Here is a 17,756-nt window from a genome sequence, read left to right as displayed (position 1 = left end):
TTTTGGCAAAAAGACCCTTTGCTTATGGTCCCATAGGCTGAACTCAAGATGTTGGCAGGGTTGCATTCCTTACTGGAGGCTCAAGAAGGAATTTGCTTCCAAGCAAATGGTCATTGTTGCTGAATTTAGTTCCCTATGGTTGTAGGCCTGAGGCCCTCGTTTTCTTGCTAGTTGTTAGCCCTCTGCCAGTCTTTGCTCCTAGAAGTTGCCTCCCTCATTTCTCATGCTTTCCATGTGACCCACTTCAGTAAAACTGAGCATAGGCGGTTCTTCTCTAATTTTTCTTTCTACTGTACTTCTCTAACTCCAGCTGGAGAAAGTTCTCTGCTTTTAAGGGCACGTGTGGTTAGATTGTACCCACCTGGATAATCCAAGTTCCTATCCTTATTACCCTATCTTAAGGGCCATAGCCTTTGCATCCGTAAAGCCTTTTTTACATAACAGACATAGCATAACACATTCACAGATTCTGGGGATTGAGATGTGGACATCCTTGGGGCTCTACTTGGCCTACTTTGAATCTGCAGCTGAATACAAAGCAGGGCACTATGACCCAAAATGAAGAGAAAATTCAGTCAATTAAAACTGACTCGCAACTGACACAAATGTTAGAATTTGTAGACATGGATATTAAAACAATCTTATAATTGTATTGCATCTTGAGACATGGAAAATATAAAATAGAACCAATTGAACTTCTAAAGAAGAAAGCTATAACACATAACGTGAATATATATTGGATGGGATTAACAGGAGGTTAGACATTACAGAAGAATGAGTGAACTTGAAGATATAACAGTAGAATCTATCCAAAATGAAACACAGAAAAAAAGTAACCAGAAAACTGACCAGAGCACTGGTGATGGCAGTTGGTGTTTCTGAAGGAAGGGGGTTAAGAAAAAATATTTGAAAAATTAATAGCAGAATATTCTTGAAATTTGATGAAAACCGTAAAACTACTGATGCAAGAAGCTCAAGTAGTCCTACGCACAAGAAATATGGGGAAAACTACACCAATGCTACATTGTCAAGACCAGTGATAAAGAGAAACTCTTAAAAGTATCCAGAAAAACAAGGCGTACTAAATACAGAGGAACAGTGTGCTAGGAGAAATATGTTAACGACCACAGAGTGTATCTTGTAGGAAACAATACAAGTTGGTGAATGACAGTGGAGCAGCATCTTTAAAGCACTGAAAGGGGGGAAAAAAAAATAACCTGGCAATCTCATTCTATATCTACTGAAAATATTTTTTCAAATACAGAGGTAAAATAAAGACAATTTCAGATACATGAAGCTAAAAATTAATCACCAGCAGACAGCCCAAGAAATACTAAGAGAAGCCCTCACGTAGAAAGAAATTGGTACGGGATAGAGATCTGGATCTACAAAATGGAATGAAGGACACTATAAGTGGAAATTTTGTGGGTAAATATAAAAGTTTTTCCTATTTAAATGTCTTTTTAAAAGATAATTGGCTGTTTAGGTAAAAAAAATAGTAACAAGGTGTTGTGGGGTTTATCACATATGCACAAGTAAAATATATGAAAACAATAGCACAAAGGTAGGAGGAAAGAAATGGAAATATAGTGTTGTAAGGTTCTTATGCTGTATGTGAAGTGTTATATCAAAGGTAGATTGTGATAAGTTAAAGGTATATATAACCTGAAAACAAAATATGTAACAAGGATAGTTAATTAGCAAACAAAGGAAATCAAATGGAATTATTAAAAATGCTCAGTTAATCTACAGGAGCACAGAAAAAGAAGGGGAAGATAGAATAGATAGAAAACAAAGAGCGAGTTGATAGACTTAAATCTAACCATGTCAGTAATTGCCTTAAACGTAAATAATCTGAACACCCCAATTAGAAGGCAGAGATTATCAGGTTAAGTGAAAAAGAAAGACCCGTGTATGCTGCCTGAAAGAAGTCTACTTTAAAGATACAAATAGGTTAAAAGTAAAAGAAAAAAGATACGTTAATTCTAGAACCGATGGTACTAAAGGAAGAAGCCCAAGCTTCACTGAAAGGAATGGCAAAAAACAGGGCTCCAGGAATTGACAGAGTACCAACTGAGATGTTTTTAAGCAAACGGATACAGCACTGAAGATGTTCACTCATATATGTCAGGAAGTTTAGAGGACAGCTTCCTGGCCAACCAGCTGGAAGAGATCCATATTTGTGTCCAAGCCAAAGAAAGGTGATCCGACAGAATGCAGAAATTATCGAACAATATCATTAATATCACACACAAATAAAATTTTGCTCAAGATCATTCAAAAGCAGTCGCAGCAGTACAGCAACAGGGAACTGCCAGAAGTTCAAGCCGGATTCAGAATGGGCCTTGGAACAAGGGACATCATTGTTAGCATCAGATGGGTCTTGGCTGAAAGCCAAGAATGCCAGAAAGATGTTTACCTGTGTTTTATTGACTGTGAAAAGGCACTTGACTGTGTGGATCATGACAAATTATGGATAATGTTGCAAAGAATGGGAATTCCAGAACAGTTAATTGTGCTCATGAGAAACCTGTACATAGATTAAGAGGCAGTCATTTGAATAGAACAAGGGGATACTGCATAGTTTAAAATCAGGAAAGGTGTGTGTCAGGGTTTTATCCTTTCATCATACTTATTCAGTCTGTATGCTGAGGAAATAATCTGAGAAGCTGGGCTATGTGAAGAAGAATGGCATCAGGATTGGAAGAACACTCATTAACAACCTGTGATTATGTGGATGACACAACCTTGCTTGCTGAAAGTGAAGAGGACCCGAAGCGAAACAAAAACCCTCACAACTGGACCAATAAGCAACATCATGATAAACAAAGAAAAGATTGAAGTTGTCAGGGATTTCATTTTACTTGAATCCACAATTAACACCCATGGAAAAACAACATATTGCATTGAGCAGATCTGCAAAAGACCTCTTAAAATTGTTAAAAAACAAAGATGTCCCTTTGAGGACTAAGGTGTGCCTGACCCAAGCTATGGTATTTTCAGTTGCCTCATATGCATGCAAAAGTTGGACAATGAATAAGGAAGACTGAAGAAGAATTGATGCCTTTGAGTTGTGGTGTTGACGAAGAATATTGAATATACCGTGGACTGCCAGAAGAGGAAACAAATCTGTCTTGAAAGTACAGCCAGATTGCTCTTAGAAGTGAGGATGGTGAGACTTCATCTCACGTACTTTGGACATGTTATCAGGAGAGACCAGTCCCTGGAAAAGGACATCATACTTGGGATGTAGAGGGCCAACAAAAAAGAGGAAGACCCTCAAGGAGATGGACTGACACAGTGGCTACAACAAGGGCTCAGAAATGGCAATGATTGTGCGGATGTCACAGAACCAGGTAGTGTTTTGTTCTGTTGTACATAGGGTCACTATGAGTTGGAATCAACTTTATGGCACCAAACAATAACAACAACATGGTAATTCTAATCAGAAGAAAGGTGGAGTGGCTATATTATTTGTAGACAAGGGCAAAAATATTACTGGGAATAAAGGAGATCATTTCATAATGATAAAGGAGTCTATCCATCTGAAGAACATGAAAATACTAAAATTTATGGACCTAATAATTTTTAATAACAGAGCTTTAAAATACATGAACCAAAACCGAGTAGAAATGAAAGGATAGTCAATTAGTAATCAGTGATAGAAACATATCTAAAAAATCCTCAAATTAACTAAATAACATGCTTCAAAATAACTCATGGGTCAAAGACAAAATCAAAAGAGAAATCTGAAAGTCCATCGAACTGTATGAAAATGAAAACAACATTTCAGAATTTTTTAGATGATGCTGAAGAAGTAGTTAGGAATCAATCTATAGCACTAAAATGCCTGTATTAGAAAAAAAGAGCAGTCCCGAATCAGTTTCCATAGCGTCCATCTTAAGAAACTAGAATCCCAAAGTAAGAAGAAAAAAGAAAATTAAAAAAGACGAGAGTGGAAGTCAATGAAATACAAAAACAGGAGAATGAACTAAATTGACGAAACTCAAGCCAGGCTGATCAGGTTAAAAAAAAAGAACCATTTAACAATAATAGGAATGAGAAAGGGGACAGCGCTACAGATTCTACATCTACTAAAAGGATAATCAGGGCATATTATGCACACCTTTATGCTAATAGATTTGACGACTTAGGGAAATGGACAAATTCCTTGAAAGCCACAAACTACCAAAACCCTCTCAAATATTGTGGGAATGTTACAAACATTCTGATAAATAAAACTCTAGGCCAAGAGGATGTCGCTGTTCTAACAAATTTTTAAGGAAGAAATAATACCAATTCTATACAGACTTACCCAGAATATTAAAGATGAGAGAATACTTTCTTACTCATTGAGTGCAGCGTTACTGCGGGTAGCAATATCAGGCAAAGGCATTACAAGAAAACTACAGACCACATCCCGCAGGACCATAGATGCATAAATTCTAAACAGAATTTTGTTAAATCAAATATAACAATATATGAAAAGGATAATGCATCATGACCAGGTGGTGTTTATCCCAGGAATGCAAAGTTTAACTTTTGAAAAGTCAGTGTAGTGTTCCATATTCATGCACTGAAAAAGAAAACCCGTATGATCATCGCAGTACGTGCAGAAAGAGCTTACGACAAAGTCAGCATCTTTCCTGATAAAACTGCTCAGCAAACTAGCTGTAAAAGAACTTCCTCCTCCTGATAAAGAACTTCCATGAAAAACCTGTAGGTAACATTATACTTAATAACAAAAGGCTGATTGCTTCCCCCTAAGGTCAGTATGTCTGCCCTTAACATTTTTATTCCACTTTGTTGTGGAGATTTCTAAAAAATAAAGGACACTTAATTTGGAAAGGCAGAAGCAAAACTGTTTTATTTGCAGTTGTCATGATTATCTATGTAGAAATTCTGATGGAATCTACCAAAGTGCTACTAGAGCCAATAAGTGAATTTTGCAAGGCTGCAGGATAAATTAATATACCAACTCAATTGTACTTCTATCTAGCTATGAATAATTGGAAATTGGAATTCAGAAACCCAAACTACTTGTATATCGTATCATATATGAAATAGTTGGGGATTTGTGAGACCTGTATAATAAAAACTGTAAGACATTACTGAGAGAAATTAAACAGTACCACAATAAATGCAGGTATATATACCATGTTCATGGATTAGAGGAAAATATTAAGATATCAGTTCTCTCCCAGTTGTTCTATAGATTCAACACCATCCCAGCAGCCTTTTTTAATAGAAATTGACAAGCCGATTCTAAAATTTATACAGAAATTCAAAGGATTTAGAATAGGCACTGGGTTGTAGAACAGCCAAAGCAACTTTGAAAGAGAACAAGGTCAGAGGACTAACTAAACTACCTTACATAAAGACTGTTAGTTGCCCTTTAGTCATCTCGAGCTCGCAGTAAATCCGTGTAGAACAAAATGAAACGTCACGTGGTCCTGTGCCATCTTCGTGAATGTAGGTGTGCTCAAGTCCGTTGTTGTGGCCACTGTGTATTTTGAGTGCCTTCCAACATAGGGGGCTTATCTTCCAGCTGTATATTGGACAGTATTCTGTTGTGTTCCATGGGGTTTTTATTGGCTAATTTTTGGAATTAGATTGCCAGGCCTTTCTTCTATCTGTATCAGTCTGAAAGCACTGCTGAAACTTGTTCACCATGGGTGACCCTGCTGGTATTTGAAAGACGGATGTCATAGCTTCCAGCATCATAGCCACACACAAGCTACGACACTACAGTGAACTGACAGACAGCTGGTAGAAAGACTATTATAATGGTACAGTGATGACGACTGTGTGGTATTGGCATAAAAAAAACAAATAGATCAATGCAGGAAGTTCAGAAATAGATCTACACATATATGGCCGATTGACTTTTGACAAAGTTTCAAAGATAATTTAGTGGAAAAAGTGTACATATTTTCAACAGATGGTGCTGGCACAATTGGATAGCCATAGTCAAAACATGAACTTCACTCCATATATAAAATTTATAAAAATTAATATATAAATTAATACAAAAGAATTACAGACCTGCCTTTGGGTCCTAAAACTATATAACTTATAGAAGATAACATAGGAGAAAGTCTTTGTGACCTTGGGCATGACCCATAAAAAATATTGATAAGTTGTACTTCATCAAAATTAAGAACTTTATTCTTTGAACGATACTTTTAAAAGAATGAAAAGGCAATCCACAGACTGGGAAAAAATATCTGCAAATCACATACCTGATAAAGGACTTGTTCCCAGAATATATAAAGAACTTGCCAAACTCAATAATAAGAAAGAAAACAACCCAATGAAACAATGAGTAACAGATATGAAGAGGCACTTCACCAAAGAATATATAAATGAGTGACAAGTAAGTATGTGAAAAGATGTTAAATGTGATTTTCCATTGTTGTATGCTGTTGGGTCGATTCTGACTCATGGTGGCCCTATAGGACAGAGTAGAACTGCTTCGTAAGATTTCCAAGGAGTGGCTGGTGGACTTGAACTGCTGACCTTTTGGTTAGCAGCCTGAGCTCTTAACCACCGCATCACCGGGGCTTCCATTTTCCATTAGAGAAATACAAATGAAAACACTAATGAGATACTACTGTATGCTTGTTAGAATGACTAAAATTAAAATGGCTGTCCATGCCGTGTTTGGGTGAGCGTGTGGTTGAACTCGAACACTGCTGGTGGGAATGTAAAATGGTACAGTGATTTTGGGAGACAGTTCGGCAATTAAAAAAAATGTTAAACATACATATGACCCAGCCATTCCACTCTCACGTATTTGCCCAAAAGGAAATGAAAGCATATACCCATTCATCTACTTGGACATGAATGTTTATTTGAAAAACCACAAATTGGAAGCAGTCCGCATGTCCATGTAACGGGGCGTGGATGCAGTCTAATCTGTGATACAGTCTAGTCCACACAAAGAAGTGACCTATTGATTTCTGTCACAGGGTTGAAAAAAATCTCAAAATAATTGTGGTAGGTGACAGAAGCCAGACAAAAAGAGAGTACATATTATATGATAGTTTTCCATAAAATTCTAGCAAATACAATTTTATCTAAATGCAGCATCAGTGTCTGTCCAGGGATGAGGGGAGGGTGGAAGAGGCAGGAGGCAGTGACTATAAAAGGGTATGAGGAAACTTGGGTGGTGGATGTATATGTTAATTATCTTGATTGCAGTAATGGCGCACTTTTGTCAAAATTTGTCAAATTATATAGTTTAAGGACGTGTAGTTTATGCCAAATATATAGCTTAATAAAGCTGTTAAAAGTAAATATTTTCTGTTATACGGTGCGATTTTCTTCATTTTATAACTGCTTCCTTACTTTGGCCCATGAGCTTTTTTTTGCAGGACGTTTCCTTGTTAACATTTATTGATACAGAATGTAATATTGTTCATTAATGCAACTTATATTTATTGAGTCCCCAGCACTGAAATAGGCATTGTTGTTTTTACGTGCTGGCAAGTTGGTCCTGACTCATAGTGACCCTGTGTGCAACAGAACAGAACACTGTCCGGTCCTGCACCGTCTTCACAGTTGTTGCTGTGTTGAGCCCATTGTTGCAGCCACTGTGTCAGTCCATCTCGTTGAGGGTCGTCTTCTTTTCTGCTGACCGTCTGCTTTACCAAGCATAGTGTTCTTCTCCAGGAACTGGTCCCTTCTGATAACATGTCCAAAGTACATGAGACAAAGTCTCGCCATCATTGCTTCTAAGGAACCTTGTGGCTGTAATTCTTCCAAGACAGATTTGTTTGTTCTTCTGGTAGTCCACTGTATATTCAGTACTGACGAATAGAAAATGAGGAAGTGAGACAAGATACATGCCTCATGGAATTTAGATCTAGAGATTTATAGTGATAAAAATTGCAGGCATCTGTAAAGAATATGAGAGGTTTAAGAAATGATGGAATTTGTGTTGCCTTTTTTTTTTTTAAGACATTGCAGCTTCTTACAGCAAGTGGCTTAGCCATTTACTAGCTCTGGCTAAGGATGTGTTTTAAGGCCACCTGTAAAGTGGGGACCCTGTCTTGTTAACAGGGATTCAGAGAAGTGGTCTAAAGTATCCAGAAGAATGCCTGGTATGTTACTTATTTTTATAGTTTTCTGAATGGACTGTGAGATACTTAATTGGATTAGTTATTTTGTGTAAATTGAGTTTAATCCTTAACATACTAGTCTTTATCTTTTTAACATAAATGATTAAAAAATGGAATTTCTCTATTTTCCACCATACCTAAATAAAGCAACATATAACAACCAGCGTTCTCTAGCCTGTAAATTATAAGATAATAAATTATAAATAATAATTTATGATTATTTAGGATTATACCTCATATCTAAAAGTAACTTACTTGGAAACCATAAAGAAGGTAAAATCCTGTCAAACAGTTAAAACAGTGGTTAAAGACCATGCATTGAAATTTATGAACTTTACCTGAAGGGCACAACTTTGATCTGTACCCACTTAATTTTTCTGATTCTTATGAAGTTGTATCTGTGGCACCTGTGTTGTTGGTAGCTGCTGTCGAGCTGCCCCCTACTCGTGACGACCCTGTGTGTGTCAGAGTAGAGCTGTGCTCCATAGCGTTTTCAATCGCTGATTTTTTCTGAAGTAGATTGGCAGGCCTTTCTTTTGAGGCACCTCTGGGTGGACACCAACCTTCAACTTTTGGGTAGCAGCCGAGTTCTTAATTGTTTGCACCATGAAGGGGGTCACGGCACCTTTACCCATAGCCGACTTGAAATTGCAATATTGAAAATGATATTGGAGGAGAGGAGAGATTGTTGCTGGACAGAAGCAGACTGCTAGCAACAAGAAACAAGAGCTGATGCACCTGGCAGAAAGGGAGATGAAAGGAATGCCTAGAAAGTGAACATGAGAGCGCAGAAAGTATAGTGCTAATGCATACGTAATACACAGGATCTAAGAGCCCTGTAAGGAGCCCTGATGCTGCAGTGGTTAAGTGCTTGGCTGCTAACCGGAAGGTCAGTGGTTCAAACCCACCAGCTGCTCCATGGGAGAAAGATGTGGCAGTCTGCTTCCATAAAGATTACAGCCTTGGAAACTGTATGGGGCAGCTCTACTCTGTCCTGTAAGGTCCATGTGAGTCAGGATCAACTTGATGGCAACGGATTTGATTTGGTTTTGGTCAACAGCCCTGTATATTAGTAGCCTCTAGTGATATAACTTAATAATAAAAGCAAAAAACATTCAGCGCTTGTTTGGGGACAGACATTATGCTAATTGTTGTACCTGCATTATCTCATTTAATACTCAACAACAGGTATAGCCACACTCATTTTTATAGATGAAGAACCTACCACTTAGCAAGATTGTCACATAGGAGTGGCAGAAACAGAGCTTGAACCTAGGGATTACGGAGCTAAAGTTTGTGAATTCAGCCATTATTCTATATATTTTTCCTGATTATTAGCACAAAAAATAATTGGTTATAAATATAACCCTTTCAAGTAAAGTGTTAAAATGTCTAGCACCTTTTTTTTAAAGCGGGCAGGTGTAAAAATATTTTATGACAATTTTTATTTTAAAAAGTTCAAATTTTTTTTTTTCCCTAAGATATAAGACATTGTTTTCTAAAAAATTTTGTACACCATTTAATTCCTTGGTAAATTAAGTATAAAAAATATTACAAAATTCATAAACATATAGTTTTGAATAAGAAATTGAAAATTGATTTTTTAAATTATTTAGCCTCTACCAAAGGAAGTAAATCTCTCTAGGTGATCTATACATATGCTAAATTCTTTTTGTCTATTTATACCCCATGTTATTGCAGAAACGTTTTAGGGCAATTACTGAACATATATGTTAATTGATAACCAAAGTAGTTTGGCGAGTAGTTTATCTTGGTTCACATTGAGTCTGTATATATCTAGAATGTAATCTTTATGAGGGCAGAGCCTTGTATGTTTTCTTCTTGCTTTATCTCTGGTGCTTTGAACAGTGCCAGTGAACAAAGGTGTTGAAAGAATATCAATTGCTGGTTTTCATAAACGTGGAATTATAATTTCATGCTGCTTGTTGAATTTATAGTTAGCATGATTTTAATCTTTGATTCTTGAAGATTATAGCCATTTGATGAAGATTATAGCAATTATTTTGAACATTCTTTTAAATTTTAGTGTTTTGACTGATAAAAAGTATGAGAATTTGAGTCTAATACTGTCTCGATGACATAATTAAAATGCTGTCTTTTTTCTAAATTTATTTTTGTTATTTTAGTAGTCATTTATTGTGGTTTTATTAAAGAGTGGAGAATGTGCAAAAAAGGGAAAAGGTTATGTGAGCTTGCCTGCTTCTTTTACTTTTTCCTTCCCACTTGGAAAGCTTACCAAAACTTCTGTGAGGTTGTGATTTTTAAAGAAAAACCCCAGGGCTTGCAGTCAGCTCTGCCACTTGCTGCCTCTGCGACCTTGGCAAATTACATAACCTCCCTGCGCCTCTGTTGTATTGGGGCAGTCCTGTTACTTGCCTCAGAAGATTGCTGTGAAGAGTAAATGAGCTACCATAATACCTGTAAATCACTTAGAATAGTGCTTGGCACATAAGGGTTTAATAAATGCTAATTGTTATTTTTAGAGTTTTTAAGAGGCTTAAATTAAATGGGGTTATGCATGTAAGATGCTTAGCAGAGTATCTGGCATTTATTAAGTGCTCAATAAATGCTAGTGGCTCTGATTTAAATATTCAGGTGCCTGTATGTCTAAAGAGTTCGTGTCTTTGGGTCCCTGCGTATGTCATTTCTTCAGTGAATTTATTTTAGGACATGAGGAAAAACAGCTTTTATGTTGTCTTTTCCAAATAGGTAAAAGTTACAGAGTTAAAGATGCTTTACATAAATATATAATTATTTTCTGATTTTTAAGCTTAGGGCATTTGTTAGGCCTCTCCCTTCATGTCCATGTTTATTTTTTATCATTACAAAAGTGTAGCTCTTTGATTAAAATCACAATTTAGTGATTTTCTTTGAAAAGGCCTGTCAATATTTCTAACCTGTTTTTCTTTTTTTAATTATCCCTCTTTATAGGTTTGTGGAATCTTGCTTCTCTCTTTTCCAACCTTTGTTTATTTGTGTTGATGCCCTTTGCCTTTTTCTTTCTGGAATCAGAAGGTTTTGCTGGTCTGAAGAAGGTGAGTAAATTGTGTTTTGGAATTAAATTTGTTAAATGAAGAAGTGAGTATTCATATTGAACTAGAAAAAGTAGGCTTGAACAACCATTTGCAAGAAATATAAAAAGTTTAATAATGCATAATCCACTGTTAATAACAATGATATTCATAGTTTGCATATTATTTTACGTATGCACAGGGGGATATCATCTTTTAGACTTTTGAATTCTCTCATAGGATGTGCAAACTTAGTGGAGTATTCTTTTGTGGAATAGGTGAACCTGACATAATAACTGTTATTCCTCTCTTAGGGTATCTGATTTAGTTTAAAGCATAACATGAAATTCTAAAAACCTTAAAATACATCTTGATGCAAAAATTACTTCATATCCAATGTTTTCAGGATAGTAGCATCTTATAAAGTCAAACATGTTCCAATTTTGTGTTCAAACTCCCAAGATACTTAATTACTGATCTTAGGTGAATGTGGGAGGGTTAGGAGTCGAAAAACCGGGACGCTTGACAAGAGTGTCTTGGAGAAATTAATCAGGACTTTACAAGTGGTAATAACTCATTCACCGTTGAATGTAATATTTTAAACTGTAAGCAACAAAGTTTCTGTTTATAGCCTGTAGAGATCTTTGCATTGCATTTTTGAAATGTTATGCAAAGATTTGAGTACTTAGTACTTTTTGAGTGAATTTTAAGCTTGACCAAATGAATTCTAGCGTTAGAGTCTAGTTAAAGAGACATTATGCCTTTTAAATTTTTGGTTCTATTTATATTTTGATATATGAAGTGAAAGTGTGCCTGTATGTCTTATTATTGAATAATTCTCTAATGCCAGCTAAACAAATTGTCATGGGAAGTTATAAATTATGTGCGAATTATTATTGTTTTTTATTTTATGTAACTTCAGATTGAGTCTTCAGAAAACCATTGTTTAAAGTAACATTTTGATAACTCTCCTGATTTTAAACCTTCAGTGTAACACATTTCAAATCTATGCCTTGAGAGATGCAGCAAAAGGATCAATGAGAGTTTCTGTAGAATTTTGGAGCCATAGCTTTTTTGATGGATATTTATTTATTGAGCAAAGTTCGATCAAGCACTTACTGAGAAATGTAACTGGAACCCTTGAGTGGTGCAAACAGTTAACACGCTCAGCTGCTCACCTAAAGGTTGAAGGTTTGAGTCCACCCAGAGGCACCTTGGAAGAAAGGCCTGTTGATCTACTTCCAAAAAATCAGCCACTGGAAATGCTGTGGGGCACAAAGTCCTGCTGTGACACGTGGGGTCACACTGAGTCAGCACTGACTAAACGGCCACTGGTTTCACTGCTTTTTAGAAATAGTTACTATGCTATTTTTAGAAGCTTCCTGGAAACCCAAATGTGAAGACGGCGTGGCGGGGGCTCGGACCTCCTTGGACTCCCCAGGCAGGGGGAAGAATCCTTATCAGCACTGACAGCCCAGGGCCGATTGCTGTGAGGTGGAGGGCAGACATACATACCTCCAACCTTTTCACCAGTCCTACGTCAGCTGTCCCTCCCCGGGCACTCTCTACTTCTCTACTGGGTTCCATAATTTGTTGCAGTGGCCGCACAGGACTCACAAACTGTACTAAGAGTTTTGGGGCTTATTAGGGAGGGAGTAGGTTACAATGCAGGATACAGTTCTTCAATGAGGACAGCCTCTTCTCAGCCATGCCAACAAGTAGGTCTCTCTCTGGCCCTTGGCCCCTTGGCCTGGCCTCTGCCCTGCTTGGGCAAGTGTTCACAAAGCTCTTTAGCTCGGCCAATAAGTGTCTGAAAGCACCCCGCTCTGCCAGTAAACTGCGGCCTGAAGGTGCTTAGCTCTCTTGCTCCATGGCTTGGCAAACCTAGGTCTGCTGACAAGTGCTTGGAGGCACTCCACTACGCCAGGGAGCCTCACGCCTGAAGGCACTCAGCTCTCTCCTCCGTGGGTTGGCACAACCACTGTAACTGCCTTGATCCATGGGCTGGAAACCCCACTGCACCATCTCGCAGCAGTTACTTGGTTCTGCTGCCACCATTTCTCTGCTGCTTCTCGCCATCTTACACTGTGTCCAGTGTTACAGCTCTTACTGTCTGTCTCCTGGGTCTAGGAGGTTCTCAGCACAAAAACCCTGGGTTCAAAGGATGTGCTCCACTTCTGTCTCTTCTTCTTGGTGGTAATGAGGTCCTCACTTTCTTCCTCTGGCATGGCTCATTTTAAGCCTACCGGGATGGCAAAACTGACCAATCTCCTCATTAGGGCTCCATATACCTTATTTGCATGGTCCTACCCCCACAATGGTGCCACATACCTTATTTGTATTATTAGCAAGTTGTCTAGTCCTTTTGGTGGGCCACAAGCACCTTATTTGCATAGTCCCACCCCATCATTTGGTGGGAATTACAAGATCATGGTGAGAAAGGCCATATAAATATGATCTGTTGCAGTGTCCCAAATGAAAGCTGGGGTTCCTGCCTTCAGTGGGTGCACCAAAAGCCAAAAAACCGAACCCATTGCTGTCTAGTCGATTCCGACTCATAGCGACCGTGTAAGACAGAGCAGAACTGCCCCATAGGGTTTCCAGGGAGCGCCTGGTGGATTCAAACTGCCGACCTTTTGGTTAGCAGCCTGAGCTCTTAACCACTACACCACCAGGGTTTCTCAGCAGATGTACAGTGGGAGAAGTTAGAGATGCCAACAAATAAGATGCAGTTTGATGAGCTTTTCTATAACAAGGTGTTATGGGAGCTAGTGAAAGGCCTGTCTTGATCTGTCTTGGGAATCCAGACGGCTTATTAACAAGAGAAGACTTGAAGGATGAGTGGGAGTTTGCTACATGAGTATGGTGGCATTGTAGGCTTGAGCAAGGGTGTGGAGTTCTGATTGAATTGCTGGAGTGGCAAGTGATTTGGTATGGCTGATGCTTGGATATATACGGAGAATGGTGAGAAGTTAGGGTCAGTTAACAACAACAACAACTACTTAATGTAAGTATATCGAGGTGAACGAACCACCACATCACTGGGGAGAGGAGTACATGCACCTTACCATGGAGAGCACCTTTGCAGAGATGTCGCTGTACCGAGGCAGGCACACACCTGGCTCTGGTAAACAGCTTCAGCAATGTCACTAAAATTGTCACGTTGATGTTTGCTTTAAATACACAAAGTTCTCCACCTGTACCTCATTGTATAATCTTACCCAATAGAACAACTTTTATTCCAGTGTTAAATATATTTAGTATCTACCTAGTTTCTACTTTTTATGAAAACGTAGTTATTAATTAGATTATTATTAAAAAAAAAATCAGTGTGCAGTATGGACAAACTTCTTGCCTCAAATTTGGCTAAATCTGTTGGAGCAGAGTTAGCAGCCATCTCTAGAATTAAAAAAAAAAACCAAAAAACTGATACAAAAGCCCAGTGACTTTTGTCACTTTTCTCATGGTACCCCTTATAGACTTAAGGTCAAAAGAGAGAATTCAGCTTGAGAAGGGATCCAAGAAGGTCATCAGAGATATTTAGTACCTACAGTTGTACAGAAGTTGTTCCCTCTAAATTTTTTACTTCTAGCCTCTCTATACACTATTGAAAGAATATTCTCTAAGTACATCTTTGACTATGTTAGTCTTCTGCTCAAAGTCCCTTATGTGGCACCACAGCATTTCGTGATCTCAAACGTGACTGAAGTGTTGAATAAATGTAAAGCGTAATTGATGTGACCAATCTAGTTAATTCCCCAACAGAGCGAAGGATTGTTAAAAAGAGGGAAATAAAGTAGGAGACTAGGATGGGCACCATCTATCTTAATTGGGAATTTTGAGTAGGTAATGAATGCAAGATGTAGAAGCCAAATTAGAGAATTTGATCTTTAATGCTACTAAAGAAAGGAGGAAGATGGGGTTGTAGTTTGAAGGCTGAGTAATAGAATAATTTTAAAGTGGGGGATCTGACAATATTGATAAGCTGAGGGGAAGGGGTCTGTAGAAGAGAGAATGAAAATACAAAGGTGAGAAAGTTTGGTTTTAGTCAGACTTGAAGATAAGGTGCGTGTTAGACCCTAGTAGAAACCTTTAGAAAGCTTTAAAATTAAGGTATTCATGGCATGTTATTTTAAAATACTCGTATTTTTCAGTTTTGAAATCAATTACGTGAAAGTTAAAAGGGTTATTAGCATTATATAGTTAAGTCTAATTATGTAAAATATATGTTTGAGTCCCCGTGTTGTGTCCTTCTATAATACAAGATCATTTGGTGTTTACCTATGCAGATTCTAAATGATAATGTTTCTTGAAATGTATGGTTCTTTGTACTGTACTATAGGTTATATTAGAATGATTAACTTTGCCTGCTTCAGTGAAGTTAATGTTATGACTGACCACAGTCATTAAAGTGTTTTAATATAGTTTGCTTGCAGATATATACATCCAAGTATATTCTTTTAAAGCTCTTTGCTCATTGGTTAAGTTTGACATTATCTAGTTTCTGGGGTGATACTAAAGAGAAGTCAGAAAACACTTCTAATTGGTAGATTAAGCACAATCATTTGGGTAATGACAAACTTGTAATATAGTTAAGTTACATTTCCTTCTTTTCCTTTGACCACCCTCCTGGTACTGTTTTACTATGTCTAAGTCTGGTGTATTCCCTAAATGGCATATGGCCCCACCATACTCCCATTGACTCCCCTGGGCAATCGATTTTAAAACAGCTCCTTGCATATTGTGCTGAGATGCGGAAATTGGCCACTAGCCATGGGCGGATGCAGGGCTTGAATTGAAAATCAAATTAAACAGAATTTTCTACTTAGTTTTTAATTAAACCACTATGTTAATTCAAACAGGACATTTAGGCCTAGGGGGTTGACTATGTCTTTTAAGGGCCTTAAATGGCCTTTCTTCTCTCTCCTTACTGTGGTGCATGTTTCTGTTTTATTAGGACCATCTCCTCTCGATTCCCTTTCTTTATAATTTTCAAGTGTAAGAGAATATGTATGGTTTTGATAACGTAACTTTTATCTTGGGACTCTTATTTTTAGAAGTTAAATCTTTATCAAATTCTGGTGAGTTCACTGTTGGCTTTGTGTATTTTTCTGAGCTCTGCATATGTTCATGTGTGTTTGAACCTGATCCAATGCTTGTATCTTAATTTTCCAACTCTGATAAAAGGGTTGCATCTGTTGGCTGTAACTGCATCATTTTGTTATAGAAATACTTTCTTCATATTTTCTGGTACTGGGCACTGTCAGTTGTGTTCCAGACAGTCTTGGGTTTTAGGATTAGGCTAGCAGCTCCTGACATAGTTGCTGTTCATACTACTCCTCAGACCAAGCTGCATAATTTTCTCTCCCCATTTTGCCTCAGAAAAGATCTCTAGGTTATCTAGATTAGTGTCAGAAAATGTTTTCCTATTTCATAATGAACTCTAAAGGTTCATATTATATTTTCGCATCTGACTTTGGATTAAAATGTTATGAGGTAAAGATCCAGCAACTTAATGAAAATGAAGAAAAAAATCTACCATTTGATTATTACATAAGCTTTATGACAGATTAATTAATAGACCAAAGATTTTTCTGGGAGTCAGTTTATATTGTACTCACCTTTATACCTATCTTTGATTTGAAGCCATGGCATAAAATTTAACACATAAGCGACAGCAACATCCTGACCAATTATCCAAACTATCCAGACATCCCAAAATGTTCAGAACATAACACATGGTCTGTAGGATTAAGAGGTTAACTCCTATAACTTCAAACAAAGTGCTTAATAATAAAAGCAAAAAGTACAAAATTTGAGGTAACTTCCTTTCTTAATTAGTTAGACTGACCAGGTGGACGCGAAGACTTCTGTGCTGGTGCTTGGCATGTCCATAAAGCTGAGCAACATGACAGCACGATCGAGGAGGAACAAAGATTTTTTTAATATGTTTCTATCCTGTGTCACAGTTTGAAATTGTCCTGGTTTATGTCCCTTTTGGCAAACTTACATAAAAGTGACCTTGTACTGTATTTTATGACCAGATGACTTTTCCCCCCAGTGGCTAATTTGTATCAGGCCTCCATTTTAAAGAGACACAGAAGTGAGTAGGAAGTCCAAGCCTCTTTGTCTCAGTGAGCTTTCATTGCATTCTTTCATGATTTTTGCTCGCTTTTGCCACTGATCATCCATAAATTGTTGGAAATGAGTGATTAAGGAAGTGCTGCTTAGTGTTAGTGGCACATGCGCGTATTTGGCATGGTTTTTGTGGGTGAGAGGAAATCACATAGGACAAGGAGAGCGCCCGCTGGGACCCTTTCAAGGAAATTTAACTTGGGTCATGGTTTGATCTTGGTGTTTATTACAGAAAATGGAGTCATATCTCACTAACTATTGTTATGTGTTAATTTGATTTTCCCAACACCTTCAAGAAAAAAATCATTTAGTAATTTATTAATCGAATCCTCCCACCCTCCACCTAGAAGGAGCACTAGTTTTTTTTTGTTAGAAATAGCATGGATGAGAATGATTATTTTCAAAACATTCTATTCTGATAGTGTTATACTTAACGTACGTTCCCTTAGAATTGTTATTCTTTTGT

General features: G+C 37.5%; 1 protein-coding gene across 14 annotated transcripts in view; it reads left to right on the top strand.

The window, feature by feature from the left end:
• LMBR1 (limb development membrane protein 1) overlaps positions 1-17,756 on the top strand; it is a 252,099-nt gene that overhangs the window by 99,475 nt on the left and 134,868 nt on the right. For 12 of the 14 annotated variants that reach the window (XM_064275129.1, XM_064275132.1, XM_023539811.2 and 9 more), the window contains one exon: positions 11,076-11,179. The exons of 1 other annotated variant lie outside the window; for it this stretch is intronic. In XM_064275129.1, coding sequence (XP_064131199.1) covers positions 11,076-11,179 — 104 coding nt within the window. Of the gene's footprint in view, positions 1-8,000; positions 8,106-11,075; positions 11,180-17,756 lie in introns of those variants that run through there. One more of the 14 variants, XM_023539808.2, reaches the window with a different exon arrangement.

The sequence above is a fragment of the Loxodonta africana genome, chromosome 22 (genome assembly GCF_030014295.1).
Source record: "Loxodonta africana isolate mLoxAfr1 chromosome 22, mLoxAfr1.hap2, whole genome shotgun sequence".
Lineage (NCBI taxonomy): Eukaryota > Metazoa > Chordata > Mammalia > Proboscidea > Elephantidae > Loxodonta > Loxodonta africana.
This window is presented reverse-complemented; position numbering and strand designations above follow the sequence as displayed.